Source organism: Adiantum capillus-veneris, chromosome 9 (genome assembly GCF_014529385.1).
Source record: "Adiantum capillus-veneris isolate H3 chromosome 9, ASM1452938v2, whole genome shotgun sequence".
Taxonomy (NCBI): domain Eukaryota; kingdom Viridiplantae; phylum Streptophyta; class Polypodiopsida; order Polypodiales; family Pteridaceae; genus Adiantum; species Adiantum capillus-veneris.
The window spans coordinates 163,078,548-163,094,845 of NC_140939.1; the positions used below are offsets into that span (position 1 = coordinate 163,078,548).

Here is a 16,298-nt window from a genome sequence, read left to right on the forward strand (position 1 = left end):
CTTTGATCTTGGTATTGCATGATTCTATCTAGAGGTCCAAAGCCTTCTTTAAAGAGGCAATGAAAACGCTCACGTATCTCATAGTATATTGTGGAGTGGCATATATAGTGTAATTCTGTCTCCGGCTCCATTACGCATAACTTGCAAATTCTGCTCTCAGGTGGGATTCCCCTAAATCTGCCAAATTCAATTTCCAACTGGTGTGAGGATGTACGAATCTGACCAATAGCACATCTCAAACCATGAGACAGGTGGGTATCCATGTAACTCGGGGGAATCACAAATCCATCTTCAGATAGTTGAAGGAAGTTTTCTTTGTAGTCGGCTATCTTCGTGCCCAATTCTTGTGTAGGGTCTACCCATGTCCTCTTAGTATCCAACTGTATAAGATCCTGTCGGATGATTTTATTAATCTCCGTTCGTGTAATTGCCAGTGATGGAGCCTCAAGAGAGTATTGGAAGGGGGGTAATCTTTCCATACTGAACCCGTGTCTCTGAAACCACGAGGACAGTTGCGCATACCAGCATGATGTATCCCCTTTCATTGCCAATTGTCGAGAGGATTCGAGGGCCAGTCTAGTATATCGGCCATTATTTTTATCCCACAAACCATGTATAAAGGACACTGATCTGGTAAGAACTTCAATTTCTATCGGAGGGGCCGCTAGTTCCGCTCGGGTAATCGCGTGTGGTACGGAGGCCTTGGCTCTAATCATTTGGGAAATCATAGATACCAAAGGTCTCTCCATTGACTTCCAATTATCCTGATCCACAGATGGTCCCCAAATCTGGACCCCATAAAGCATAGCCGAAGCCACCACAGTATCAAAGAGCCAAAGTTTTGTTCGTGGTTCCTGAAACTGCACTTGTGAACACATCCTCTCCAACCCTCCCAGGGCCGCAGAGGCTCTGGATAATCTAGCATCCGCTGCTTTCTTAAGAGTAAACTTCGGTCCTGCAAATACCACCCCAAGGTATGTGTATGCATCTGTGTACTCTACTGTATCCTGGCCATATGCAAATGTAGGTGCCGATCTCCTAACCCACTGCGGTATGGTGTTAAACACCATAACTTTGGTTTTACCCAAGTTTACCGACAGTCTACTGTCCTCCGCGAATTTATGTAATGCATCTAGCTGCCTTTGCATTCCATCTGGTGATTCTGCTATCAATACAATATCATCTGCATACAACAACAAAGGGATCCATGACCCTGCAAGTTGAGCACCTCTGTCACCTTCTCTATCAATGTAATCTGATACCTCATCTATGTACATACCAAATAAAGTAGGGGACAATGGGCATCCCTGCTTTACTCCAACAGTGGAATGAACAATGTCAGAATCCCCTTCTGGAGTACGTACATAACCAGTTACTGACGTATAAGGCCATGATCCCCCAAATAATCTCTTTGGGGACCCCTAACTCTTGCATCCTGCGCGTCAATCTGGCCCTTGGTACTGATCAAAAGCTTTCCGAAAATCCACAAAGCAACAATACATCCTTCTCCCGTTTGCTCTTCCTTCCTCAATAATGGCTCTGAGCGTAAGAATATGATCTAAAGTGGAATAACCCCTTCTGAATCCAGCTTGTCCTGTTGCCCTTATGCCCTCATTCTCTGCCCATCTACTCAATTTTTGTTCAAGAATGGATGCGTATAGTCGGGTCAAAGTGTGACCTACCATAATGGTACGGTAGTTCCCGGGTATCATAGGATCCCCCGACTTGAAAATAGGTACGATAGTAGATAATTTCCAAGATTCAGGTAATCCTTCACACATGACCCGATTAAACAGACGAGCAAGGACTTCTGAAAGTAGATCCCTGGCATGGATCAGATGTTCTGCTACTAAACCATCATGATCATATGCTCTGCTTGTCTTCATCTTATCAATGGATTTTTCCACCATTTCCGTAGTAAAGAAAGTACTAGTAGCAGGGCATGGCTCTAGCAGATTTGGTAATGGAGGCTGTCCAGATACCATATATAATGATGTTACATATTGACCCCAGATCTCAGGAAAAGTAATCGTCGGAGGCGGTGAGTGCTCGTGAAATAAGCGCCATGCCTCATGTGAGTCCTGACTCAAGAAGAGCTGATATAAATCCTTCTCCAGTTTGGCTAAAAATGCCCTTTTCTTGCGACGTACTATACGCCGAAGAGCAATCCGAGATTGCTTATATGTGATGATCCCAAGTGTAAGCTCTTTGTGGACCTGGGTTCTCGTCTCTCTGCATTCCTCGTCATACCAACTTTTTTGAGGCATGTTCCCATATCCTGTCTTCTGATCAGGTTGAGTATGTGGGTATGCCTCTTGTGCTGCTCCATGTAGTATCTCTGTTAATTGAGAAGTAATCTCCTCTACAGTATATACTGGCTTGGCTATCCACATCCTATTATAGATCTTTGCCACATAGACTGAATCAGTTTCTGGCGTGAAAGTATATCTTGTGCGTGTCTTCTTCCTTTGTACTTGAGAGGCATTGTATTGGAAGGAGATTGATAAGGTCAATAGAGCATGATCCGCTGCAATCCCAACCGGTCTGGGTCCCACCTTAAAGTCCTTGATACTAGAAATAAAGCTTGGTGAAGTCATGACATAATCCACAGTACTGGCCCCATGCCTGTGCGGGAAGCATGTGAATCCCCCAGATAACGGGAAATTCTCTAGACCATTAAGTATGGCCAAACCATGTATAGTTGCCATCTCCATGAGATGTCTCCCATATTCAGTGTGTTCTTTATCCTGTGAGTTTCTAGTAAGCCCCCTTTGTGATAAATCCACTTCTTTGAGCATTTCCTCAGAAGTATCATAGAATACTGCTTGAGAGTTGGCTGTTCTGGCATTAAAGTCTCCTAAGAGAACGATGTCTCCATCTCTAGAGAACTCCCATATATCATTATTCAATATGGAGAAAGGGGATTGTCCTTTAGGTGAGGAGTAGACTGAGGTACTCGGAGGGAAGTAGCATATAGCGATATATAGAAATCTACCTGTCTCGGCTCTCATTCTCACCCACATATACCTTGCTTGCTCATCTTTCCTGATAATCTGTAGTAGTGGTTTCAGCTCCTCTTTAAATAAGATTGCTACTCCTCCTGAACCCCGGCTACCCTGTAGAGATCTCTTGTTTGGTCGACCAGCTGTTTCCCATAAATAACCCTTCACATGTGACATACGTTGTCCCGGTATCTGGTGTGTCTCTGAGTAGAAAACTATGTCTCTGTCCTTAAAGCTGTCTTCAAAGGCACCTACATCTAGCCTATATGATCCATTACAATTCCACGCCGCTATCCGGAGCGTCGCCCCATAGGTCTCGCACCGTCATGCTGAGCGCTTTTCCAGAACCACTACTTTCCCTCCTCTATAAAAGACGATTTTCCCCTTTTCTCTTGTTGCCCTGATCGCTGGCATCAACTCTTGCATGTGCGTCACTTGTGCCAATGTAGGTCATCTCCTAGGAAAATACCGGTTTTCTTAAGAGTTGGCCTCTTTTTTAGAAATTCTTTCCTTATTTCTATATTCGGGAATCGGAGAATAAGTGCCCTATCCTTTACGTTTCCCTTCTCATCGATTCCTTTCTTGCCCACTTTCCATGCACTTGTGTGAGTAGGCTCTGTGATGCCCATGCGTTGTAGCAATTCCTTCACTTCTTCATCTACATTCTCTTTGTCTTTGACTCCTGTGACCCGCACATGCAGAGCCCGAGTCTTCCTTTTCTGCTCTTCCTCAATGGTCATATTAATAATGGTAGAAGTAGGTGTGGTCTCGAGCATCTGGGCCTTCCCTTTCTTGGCATCCTCAATCCATTTCTCTGCTTCATCAACCTTTTCTTGTGTCTTCACAAGACGTTCCGCCCATGAAGATGCCGTTTTCGATTTTTGTTCATCTCCTTCCCGTAGAGCTTTCATCTGATCCTTCATGTCCTCGAGCTCCTTCAGCACCGAAGGTTGGTCATCTCCCTTCTCCTTAGTTGCAGATTTGCAAGCGGCAAGTTCTCCTTTTAGCTCCTCGATTATTGCATCCTTTTCCCCCATGTGTTTTTCCATATTTGTTCTCCATGCTTCAAAACTTGCTACTGCCTCATCGAGTTTCTTTTGCATAACGCATTCTGTTACATTTACTTCGGCCTTGATTAGGTTTCGTAATTTTGTTTTCAAGCTCTGAATCTCCTCATTCTGTATCCCCCGGATCTCTCTCCTTAGTTCTCTCATCATGTCTCCATACATGGAGTTCCTGTAGCTCTCAGTGCTTGCGTGCATTTCCTTCCCGATGTCATCTCTCATGTAGTTTAGCTCTGATTTGAGCATCACCTGGACCTTCTCCATCATTAGTTCATCATGTATCTTGGATGTTTTCCCCACTCGTAATGATCCTGGTGATAGTACAGTATCGTTGTTTCTCCGCTTAAATGTAGCTGTTGTTTTTTTTTGGGGTGGTGTAGCTATCTACACCCGGCCCTTCCCCTTCGGTAGGCGGATCCATCGAACCCGACCCGCAAATGTGGCGACCCCTGCTACAAGCTGATGGAGAATGGATATCGTATTAAGACTCTTCAGGTTGACGCGCGCGTGAACCAAACTCCGGCAACTGACGCGCCTTTTGTGGAATTTCTCGCGCATGAAGGAGCAGCAACCGGCAGCCTTAGGCGATAGGCTAACTCAACAGCTTGCGATAGACAGCCTTACGCGATGAAGCTCACGATAGACAGCCTTAGGCGATAGAGAGAGGTCTGTGCACGGCGGTTTGCTTCAGCCTCTGCCTGTGCACGTTTCCCTGTCTCAGCCTGTTCGTGAGCGTGCCTCAGCCCTTTAGGGCTTTGTTGTTGCTGTCCGCCAGCTCCTTGTTCTATTCGTTGTGTGTGTGTGTGTGTGTGTGTGAGAGAGAGAGAGAGAGAGAGAGAGAGAGAGAGAGAGAGAGAGAGAGAGAGAGAGAGAGAGAGAGAGAGAGAGAGAGAGAGAGAGAGAGAGAGAAGCAGCACGATAGAGATATGCCAAAAGTTAAAAAGGAAAAATTAAAGAGAGCGATAGAGAAAAGAGAAAAAGAGAAGCGCGATAGGATAGTGAGAGAGTGCAAACGAAAAAATGCGATAGAGTGAGCGGGAGGGGGGGGGGGGGGGGGGGGGGGGGGGGTGGACAGTGCGCGGGGTAGGGGAGAGAGAGAGAGAGAGAGAGAGAGAGAGAGAGAGAGAGCGCAGGGGGTGCAGGTGCGGGTGTGGGTGCGGGAGAGGGAGAGGGAGAGACTCACCTGCGGGTGTGGGTGCGCAGGGGCAGTGGGTGCGGGGCAAGCGGGAGCGTAGGGGCAGCGGGGGGGGGGGGTAACACACACAGAGAGAGAGAGAGAGAGAGAGAGAGAGAGAGAGAGAGAGAGAGAGAGAGAGAGAGAGAGAGACCTGATGGGGTCCCAACCAACCCTCTCAAGGGCCCCTTACACTGTTGCTGATGTGGTATTTGATTTTGATTGCGTAAATGGAATGGAGGGTTTTGAAGCTTGCATTTTGAGTCGCCTTGCCTAGGATCCTTGGATAGCACACTTGAGGCGATTTATTTTTCCTTGCTTTTTGCAACATCAAAGCCCCTTGGAGGGCTTGAGAGGTACAAGGCTTCAATTTTTTTAAAAGCTTTTTTGGAGTACAAGGAGGAATTCAAGGCTACTAGGCTTGAACTTGCAAGATGGCACCCCCTTGCGACAAACTGAATAGGGACAACTATGCTCACTGGAACTTGATCATGCGCCTTTGCTTTTCACGGAAATGATATGGGATATCGTTGATGGTTTGGAGGCACGGCCTACAAGGGACATCAACAATAGGTACATCCGCCTTTAAGGTGAGGAGCATCTCAAATCATATGGTAAAGGGGATGCAAGCAATGCGAAGACGATGTCGATCATTGCGGAGTCTTTCATGAAGGAACTTTGTCTAGCCATACAGATTTTGAAGACTGCTAATGGAATGTGGTCCAGGCTTGTCTGAATATTGGATCGAGACTCTACGATGCGAGTGGTCACCCTTTTTGGACAGTTATTTTCCATCCATTTTGAAGCCGGAAGTTCCATGCAGTCTTTTCTAATGAAGGCAAATGTTGTCCATGATCAACTATCGGCTATGAAAAGTGCATTGACTAGTGATACTCACAAAATTGCATGAGGAGTACAAATTGGTGTGTAGGACACTACGCTTGCAAATCACAAAGGAAAAGCTAAAATTTGACGATCTCAGCTCTTTTCTCATTGAGGAGGAAGCCATGTTAATCACTCAATGCAAAATTCGAGTTTTTGGAAAAGGTGGTGAAGCAGTCGCTTGTCAGGTGCCGTGGAATTGAAATGGTGAAGATCTAGTTCTACACTTCCACAAATCCTTTAACTTCTTTCCTTGCGTTAGTGAATGCTTTATGCTTCAATGAATGTTCCTTTTACTTTTCCCCTGAAGAGAGGGGCTTAGAGAATGCAGGAGAGATGTATAAAGTGAGAGAGAAAGAGAGAGAAGAAGAGAGTGACACCCGGTGGGGTCCTAACCAACCCTCTCAAGGGCCCCCCACACCGTTATCGATGTGGTATTTGCTTTAGATTGCGTAAATGGAATGTATACACAATACAATACCTCAATGTAGACTCTACTGACTCAAGGGATGACTGTCGCCGCGGTAACTCCTCCGAAAGAGGCACTTCCGGGGCTGATTTGATTCGCCTTGTATCCTCCTCGATGTGGGAATGACGGATGACCACCACGGGCTGATTTGCACTCCCAATGTGAGAGGGATGAAGGGCTGAAAAGGCAGACCTCGACGATGCCGATGATGGACAACAATGGAGCACTCGATGCCGGTGAGGGAATGGCCGAGGGGAGGCTCGATGGGCTGCCGAAGTACTGGACCGCAACGGGGAATGCGTGTAGTCGCGAGAGGACGGGCTGAAAACTGAAAACGCTGGCCTGAACTGTTACTGTCCTTGCGCTAGGGCTAAGAACAGAAAACGCTGCCTGGTCTGCTGTTTCCAGAAAACGCCAGGCTGAGAGCAGGCTGAAAATGCTGAGGCTTTGCTGCTGAAAACGCTGGCCGAGCACTACTGAAAACTCTGGGCAGTTTTGAGCGCTTCTTTCACTCGCTTCAAACGCTAGCAGATTGTTCCTTTTATAGGTGAGGTATGAGGCTTATAAACTTTATTAGGCTTGGGTAGGGCAAGTGTCCACCAACTTACCCAACAATAAATCAATAAATTGATTTATTAGAATTGAGTCAGGGGGTCCAGTTTTGGGTGAAACTGTTGAACATTTGCCCACCTAGGAATCTGATCGACGCGCGGACTGGCACGTCAGGTTCTCTAACCTAAAACTACATACTCGTCATGCCAGATGCCCACCGTAGTGTAATAACATCTGTCAAAATGCGTATACAAACCATTTATGCAAGAGGGTTCCAAAACTGGAAAACCTAATCTAATGGATTGTTCGGACATGCAGGTCCTGCGAACAGGCTTACAAAATTGCCGGTACTAATCCTCCTAGGATTCTAGACATCCCTATCTAGAAAGAAAAGAAAAACTAGCTCTGAAAGTCGATGAAGCATGTCCATATGGCACATAGAGCCATGTGCACGTGACATCTCTACTAGCGGTTGTTACAACTATGGAAAATGTGGTCATTTGTCTCGGGATTGTATATCCAAAGGCAAAGGCAAAAGCTCGACAAAGCAAGGCAAAGGCAAGCATGATGAGGATAACAATGACAGTGACTGTGGGAAGGACTGGAGGGAGTCTGCTGGTGTGGTAGAGACTACACTGGCAAGGGCTCGAGCCTTCTAGTCAAGCGGCCGTTGCTGCCACTTGCTTGGACCCATGTGTTGGAGTTCAAGCTATCGGTGTTTGAACCCGTGGGTCGGAGTTCAAGGCACATGCATCTGGCAAGGAACCAATGCTACGTATACAAAACACTACGGCATTGTTGTTGGCTGGAATTTGGACAGGATGTGTTCCAAAAGTTCATTGTCTAGGAAAGTTTGGATTTAATATATTCACAGTTCACGAATGGGGATTCTTGGACGTAGTGTGGTCTACAGTTCAATGTTTTGTGAGGTAATTGGTGCTCAAGATGGCATTCTTTTGAGGAAGAGGTTGGTAGTTGTAATCTGCCGAGGTGTATTCGGTAGTAGACGTACTACTGGGGTGTCCATGGTCTGCCTAAATATGTCCACATCGTCGACTTTGACATTATGGTCATAGACTTCTCAAAAGTCTGTTGCTAGCTTGCATACTTTTGTTGTGTGGGAATCCTTTGCCTCTTGATAATCAAACCTCTGTTTTTAGTACTATGGTTCTTGAGAGCTTGGTTTCTCTTTCGAAGGTTCTGATTTGCTTCTTTTTGAGCTATGAGAGAACCTCACTATGCAGACCTTTGTAAACGCTATGCGTGTGTCGGATTGTCTCACAATGTGTCCATAACTGTATTTTTGAACATATAGTGTATATATTTTCACTGTTCCAAGGAGTTACTGAGTTCACTTGCTGTTTTGCAGAAAGACCGTGGAAAGAGTATGTTAGTGTCAATAAACACACAGGCCCAAGAATTCAGAGAGAGTCTCCACAATTTTTCTCCTAAACTTTTTCAACAACAGCAAAAGGATACAGGAAGCATGTGGCAGGATGAATCATGCCTTCCTGAGTTGAGCTGCCTTCTACCCATTGCAGCTTTTCGATGTCCGAAGCTACTATCTTCAGGTATTAGTGAACGTCATTGCATGATACTAGGTGGCATGCTCTTGTGAGTCTACAACCTTTAATCTGAAAACCAATCATTTGGGCTAGGTAATATATTGTTTTTTTTTTGCAGACATCCTTGTCTTCGGGCTTCTTCCGGCACAGTGGGGGTTTAATTTTCTTGCTACTGTGCTGTTGAACAATCCTTTGCTCGCTAGAAAATCCCTGTTTCTTCTTTCAGATTTCTTATGCAAGTACAAGGAGCGCTCACTATCTTTAGATTGTAAGCAAATGTCAACACAAATACTTTTCCCAAATAAATTTTCTAAAAGGGACATGCTACATCAACAGCAACGACAAGTTTCAATAATGGTGCACTCTGTGAAGCAAGCAGTGCTAACATTTCTACATCTTGGTAAACTGTCAAGCTCATTGGCACGCCTGTGCCGAGATGTTCTTGTTATCAACTGTACATGTGCAAGTGTAGCTTTGCATCTAACAACAGAGTATATTGGTGATGAAATAGATTTTCTGTCAAAACTCATCTTTTCAAGTGTAAAAACATCAGAGTGGGTGCTGAATTTTTATGGGGGCTCAGAAAAAGATGAGATTTCCAATCTAATTGGCCTATCTGATTGTCAAGACGGTACGGAACAACTTTTTCTTGAGACTGATACAAATCAGAGTACTTCCAATGCTTTGTCAGGAGTCTCTTTGCGCATACGTAAGGTTTTACTTGTCAATGCCCAGACTACAAAAGAGAAAGTTGGGTGGTCTGGTCAATTACATGGACATTTGAGACTTTATTGTGTGCTGATCTGGGCTTCTGATTTTCAACCTCCTTCAGAAGAGGTAGGCTCTCAGTAGACATACTCTATGAACTGTTTGGCTTTAATATGTTCACAGTATAGCTTTGGTTGGAAATTTTCTGACAGACTTTTCTTCTTAATCTTGCCCTCACAGCTTGAGTTCTGGTTGAAATCTTTAATTGCTTCAAAGGGTTCTCTCTCTGTGGAGATGCTGCAGCTAGGGGTTGCCTTTTTCTGCCTTGTACCCAGACTAAGTGCAACCGTTTCAAGCAAATCTCTTTTCCAGGAGTGTGTTGCAGTATTGCTAAAACCAAATATACCCAGAGAAGCAAGATATATTACTGATGTGGAGGAACAAGCTATCTGGTTTGCAGTGCAGCTTCTTTTGAGACAGTTTTCAGAGATAGCACTGGTGAACCTTTTTTCTTTTTTCAGCACTATCATCATTAACGCCCCCCTTTTTCCCTTCCCCCTTGAGAAAATCACTTGTACAGCATCAACGTTCTAATCACTCACACATTTCTAAATGCTGAGTTCCTCACAATATTGTAAAGAGGGACTGATTTTGTTGAACTATTTGTTTTCTTTTCATGAACACACACAGGTTATTTACGTAAGCACAGCACAGCTACCTTCTAATCAGGGTCCCTTCACAACTTCACAGTCTTTAACCAAAGAAAACCCAGATTTTTACCATGAAGAAGGTGGGATCATGTAATAGAAAAACTTGTGTAGCTTTTTAGCAGAATATATATCCACAGACCCCACTATAAAGGAGGGAGGAGAGGGGCTTCAGTAATAATTTTGGGGAGTTCTGTCCTTTCAATTTCATGTATGACTAATCCTGGGACTTCTGCTTTCATTTTCTAGGTGGTTAGGGAGGTGATCGGAGCACAAGTGACAATTCAAAGTTCGCAGATTGAAGAGCTGCATGATGCAGCAATGGCTGCAGGAGTTATTTCAGAGCCTTTTATGCTTTTATGGGCCATTGCTGGTCAGCGACTGAAAGGACCATTGTCAAGAAAGACGTAAGAGGTGTTTTCTGTTTCTCAGCTTTCTGGTAGAGAACTGGTTTACATAGTATTAACAGATACTCATATACTTTTGTCAGGAGGCAGAGTCGCTACATGCTGGAATGCTTGTATCAGCTACTAAGATCAGGGCATTTTTCTCGCAATGGCATTGACGTTTCGGAAACCATTGCTCATGTTATTTCTGTCTCAAGAACACCAATAGATGGGGTATGCGTTTGTCTAGATAGAGTTTAAAACTTGTCCTCTGATTGATTAACCTTGTGGGCAAACTGCAAGATTTAAACTTAGTCCGTGGTCCTGTGTTACCTTTCATGTGTTGCTCTCACAGTTGATTTCCTGATCATGTTGTGTTGGTCTCTGAGGACTCAAGTTCCGCTACATCTACTTAAGTTAAGTAGCTACAAGTGTGTATTCTTTCTATCATACCTTTTGTGTGCTGCCTTGCTTAGCTTTTCTGCAATGACATACATGATATTTAATTGATGCTTTGTGGACATGCATCATTAGTCTCTGTATTCTTGGCAGGGGTGTGTTTAGTGGTGGTCTGTTGTTAACATAGATCACTGAGATCTGCTTGGGAGACTATGATTGCTTATCATGCTTAGAAAAAGATTCTCAGAGTACCACTTCAAAGTGTTTTAGGTAGCCTGGTGTGACAGATGTAGGGTTTGGGTTTTTCTGCAGAGCAAGGGCTAAAGTCCAGAGAGTTGAGGCCATAGAACATAAAATGAAATGAGATGTTATAATAATGTCTTCGAGAGGCCAAAATGACGCATGAGACCAAAAGTTACAACCGTATCTCTGAGATAAAGCATAAAACGAAACATCCTAGATCCTAAAACAATCCCAGCAGGAAAGGTTATGAAGCTGGTAAGTATCCAAGTGGTGTAGGTATCTGGCAAGTCTGGTTTCAAATATTAGCAACAACCATAGTAACAAACAGCAAACCAAGGCACTTCCGAAAGTAATCCTGAAAGGCCACCTGTAGGGTGCTAAGATAGAAAATCCTGGGTATGGATCTCAAAACCATCATCAGTGTCCGCTAGGCTCATGAATGATGAAACCTATGTCAGCGGTACAAACTATAACTCCACTGCCTATACATGTTTGGGTAAGCCCAACTTGTGGCGCCATATGGGAAAGCCCTTCAGCCACCTAGGAAAAGATAAATGATGAGATGGTCCAATAGCAAGAGGGTGCAACCTCTCTAGGCAATGATTATAAAGCACTAAGCCTATATTAGAGGCTATTCTTTAATCAATCGATTGTACTTTGAGCATTATCATTGTGTCTATACTCTCTCTCTCTCTCTCGCGGACAGAGCATCCTGTGGGCAGCGTGCAACATTCCATAGGGTAGCGCTGCTTGTGCATTAGGGTTTCGGGCAGCAGGGGGCAGCATGCAGGGAGCCACAGCAGCAAAGTGACACGCGAAGGCTTTTCGCAGTAAGGTGCAGCAGCGCGTAAGGTGCTCCAGCCAACCATTGCGTAAGGTGCAACCATTGCGTAAGGTGCTCTCTCTCTCTCTCTCTCTCTCTCTCTCTCTCTCTCGGCGACTCTCTTGCTTGGTGACGAGCTGAACAGCGAGCACACAGTCCAAGGTGTAGGTCGTCCTGCTTTTATATTTGGAGCAGCTCGTGCAACCACTTGCAAAATGGTTGCCTATGGGTGAAGAACAGCTCGTGCAGGGTTTGGCCACAGCTCGCTAGGGTTTCGCCACAATAAACAACATCTCTCTCTCTCTCTCTCTCTCTCTCTCTCTCTCTCTCTCTCTAAGGACCGGTGTTTTCACTAAGGAGAGCATCAGAGACTAGACTGACGAGAGCATATGCAGCTTTGGGAGGACTGGAGAGGATGTGTTCGCAGGTTCAGTTTCAGGAACCGCGAACAAAGCTTTGGCTCTTTGACACTCTAGTGACTCCAGCTATGCTCTATGGAGTTCAGGTATGGGGACCCTCAGTAGACCACCATGGGAGATCTGGCAACACAGATGGATGGATATGTATGGAGAGGCCTCTGGTCTCTATGATCGCTCGGATGATTCGGGCTAAGGCCTTAGTACCACATGAGATTATCCGAGCCGAGCTAGCTGCCCCCCCCCTCGTGGTGGAGGCACTGATGAGATCAGTTTCCTTTATGCACGGTCTATGGGATCTCCCTGAGACAGATACGCTCGGCTTGCCCTGGAGTCATCTCGACAACTAGCTGTACAAGGCGATACAGCATGTTGGTATGGACAGATGGCATCATGGTTCCAGTCGCATGGTCCCAACATGGATAGATTACCTCCGCTTCAATACTCCTTGGATGCACCCTCCTTGTCTCTCACACGGACAGAGATCACCAGGCTCATACGTCAGGATCTGATTTAGCTAAATACCAGGAGCACATGGATACAGCAGACACAGGAGTTGGGCACAAAGATGGCCTTCTACAGAGAGCATCTTCTCCAACTCACGGAGGACGGCTTTGTGACTAGGTCAACATACATGGATACACACTTATCTCATGGGATAAGATGCGCTATTGGACAGATACGCACATCCTCACATCAGCTCCAAATCGAGACTAGCCGATTTTGAGGGGTGTCGGCAGGAGCCAGGATATGTCACCTATGTAACTTAGAGCCAGAGACAGAGTTGAACTACACATGCCACTGCCCGGCATACTATGAGATACGCGGACGCTTCCACTGCCTGTTCAGAGAAGGGTTCGGACCTTTTTCTAGAGTCATGAGATACAAGGATCAAAAGTGTCTCGGATTGTTCCTGCTAGAGCTGCGCAGACTTAGGGAGAGCTTGCTGAGGACATTAGGGGAAAAACAGTCTCAGAGACGAATCACAGAGTTCTTTACACCAGACAGAGGAGAGCCAATGGAGTAGTCATTACAACAGGTCTCAGAGCCTACTCATACTAGAGGTACACTGCTTGACAGAGCCACTGAACGTGGCGGATCCAGACGTCCACGACCTCGGGGGGTCTCCCACTATCGATGAAGGTTGCAACAGAAGATACAGATCACTCTAGCTCGACATGCAAGACGCCCAACCAGAGTTCTGACCATGGAGGAGGTCGATGAGATCCGACAGCGACCGATGAGAGATTTCATCTGAACCCCCCCCCCCCCCCCCCCCCCCCCCCCCCCCCCTTCCCTCCCCCTTATTTCCTTTCTCCTTAGTGTTTTATTGTCAGTTCTTTGTAACTTGGTAACTTTGTAATTTCCGTACTCAGACATGGTATCAGATTCACCAATTGTAACTTTTTGGTCTCATAGGTCATTTTGGCCTTTTGAAGATGTTAATATAACATTTCATTTCATTTCTCTCTCTCTCTCTCTCTCTCTCTCTCTCTCTCTGGTAGAGGATGCGCTAAGCAGATGACTTGCAAGACAGAACTCGTGTGACAAAGAAATGACAGTAGGTCTCTCTCTCTCTCTCTACACACTCAGTTCGAGCAGCGAATACAGTGAGCAAAAGTTAGAGTACATGACGTAAATTCGTAGCACTACTAAAAACAGTGCGATAATTAAACCATAGGCCGCATAAGCAAATTATTTAAATTACATGCTCGTACGAAATAGCCGCATGGCGCAACAAGATTACGCGTGAAGACTGCAAGCCCGAAACATCTCTTGAACGATAGTAGCAAGTCTCTTGATGCAAGAGGATCGAAATGGTAAGTGAGCCCGATACATCTCTTGAACGACAAAACATGGAAGCAATATCCCCTGCACAGGACATGGAAGCCGTCAATGTCTCACCTGTTTGTAAGTCGCGAACAAAGGCAACCTTCATGCTCACGAACAAGCGAAGCGGATGGCGCAGATGGAGAGGGAAATGAAGGAGTGGAAAACAGAGATGGAAGGATGGTGGATGGAGTAGGCAACCTCCTTTAGATGGTCTTCAATGAAGGCGCACAATGGAAGGAGAAAGAGAGCCTTAACGCAGAAATACAGACACTCAAAGAAGAAGTCTCAGCCCTCAAACAGGAGAACCCAAACGCCGAGATACGGACACTGAAAAAAGAAGTCTCAGCCCTTAAACAGGAGCTTGCTGATAGAGTAAGCAGTGGACTAGAGGAAGGCGAATTTCAGCCCTCGGTAATAGATGAAATCAAGGAACAGGTAAGGATGATCACAGAGGAAGAGAAACTGAGTGTGGCAAAAGCATCTTCAGGCGGAGATGATAACAAGGACACAGAAAAAGGCGGACGAGGCCGAAAAATGGATTGAGATCGCCAAGAAAGGGAAAGGTCAAGAAACTCCTCGTACACCGACGCTTATCAACATGACCCTCGAAGAGGAACAAAGAAGGCGGATGCGAGCACTGCATGTGAAAGTGACCGGTCTCAAGGGCATAAACAATGTGGAGAAAGAGGTCACAAGCCTTACATCCATGATGGGGATGGAGAAGCCTTTGCACACAAAGGCATGGAGGGTAGGTAAGAAAAGTGATGGCACGGGAGAGTCTTCAAAGGGGAGAGCTCTCATACTACGCTTCCCCTCACTGGAAGAGAAGAAGGAATTCTTGAGGAAGAGGCCTACTCTCAAAAAGACAGGTATTTTCCTCGGGGATGACGTGACTCTCTCACAGCTCACACATATGAGAGAGGTAATGCCAGAGATTACAGCAGCAAGGGAGAAGGGAAAGATAGCCTACTACAGAGATGGACGGGTGGTGATTTTAGAGCAGCGCACTGCATGACGGTGCGAGACCTATGGGACCACACTGAAGATGGCTACCTGGAATTGTAATGGGTCTATGAGGTTGGACGTGGGTGCATTTGAGGACATTTTCAAAGACAAGTATATTGTATTCTTCTCAGAGACTCATCAGGCCCGTGGACAGGTGATGCCACATGTGGTGGGATACAGATGGGAGACAACTCACAGGACAAATGCGAGATCTGAGCATGGGAGTAGAGGTTCAGGAGGAGTAGCAGTGCTATTCAAAGATGAACTACAACCATTACTGCATATTGTACGAAGAGATGATCATGCTAGATATATGTGGGTGAGACTGAGAGCTGACACAGGTCGATTTCTATATATTGCCATATGTTACTTGCCTCCGACTACATCAGTGTATGCTGTATCCAGAGGGCAGTCGCCTTTCTCTATAGATGATGACATATGGGAGTTTTCTAGGGATGGTGATATCATTCTCCTAGGGGACTTCAGTGCCCGAATGGGCAACTCGCAGACAGTCTTCTACGACACTTCAAATGAGATGCTTAGAGAGCTGGATGTGAGTGAGTTGGGACTTGACAGATGCTCAGATGACAGAGAGCAGATGGAGTATGGGAGATACCTCATGGAAATGACGACTACACATGGATTAGCCATACTTAATGGCTCATAGCGATTTCCTGGAGCAGCCGGTTTCACATGCTTTCCACACAGACATGGGGCCAGTACAGTGGATTATGTTATGACACAACCGAGCTTTGTCCATTGCATTCAGGATTTCGCAGTGGGAGCCAGGCCAGTGGGCATAGCAGTAATCATGCTCTCTTGACACTGTCCGTTAAATTTGAGTATAGTACAACCCAGACATCAGGAGGCAGGTCACACACCCGCTATACATTTACTCGGACAAAGTTATGGCTCTTTGATACTTTGGTTGCCTCTACTATGTTATATGGGGTGCAGGTTTGGGGACCTTCTGTAGGCCAGGATGGTTGGAGGCGTATGGAGAAGCCCTTGGTATCTATGATCTCTCAGTTGATTAGAGCCAAGGCCTCCGTACCGCATGATATCATTCG

General features: G+C 45.7%; 1 protein-coding gene across 2 annotated transcripts in view; it reads left to right on the forward strand.

Annotated features, from left to right (window-relative positions):
- The window catches only part of LOC147451509 (uncharacterized), a 141,811-nt gene that overhangs the window by 33,920 nt on the left and 91,593 nt on the right, over positions 1-16,298 (forward strand). For both annotated transcript variants that reach the window (XM_086520399.1, XM_086520400.1), the window contains exons 2-6: positions 8,513-8,714; positions 8,827-9,545; positions 9,657-9,914; positions 10,373-10,530; positions 10,614-10,743. In XM_086520399.1, coding sequence (XP_086376525.1) covers positions 8,513-8,714; positions 8,827-9,545; positions 9,657-9,914; positions 10,373-10,530; positions 10,614-10,743 — 1,467 coding nt within the window. The remainder of the gene's footprint in view (positions 1-8,512; positions 8,715-8,826; positions 9,546-9,656; positions 9,915-10,372; positions 10,531-10,613; positions 10,744-16,298) is intronic.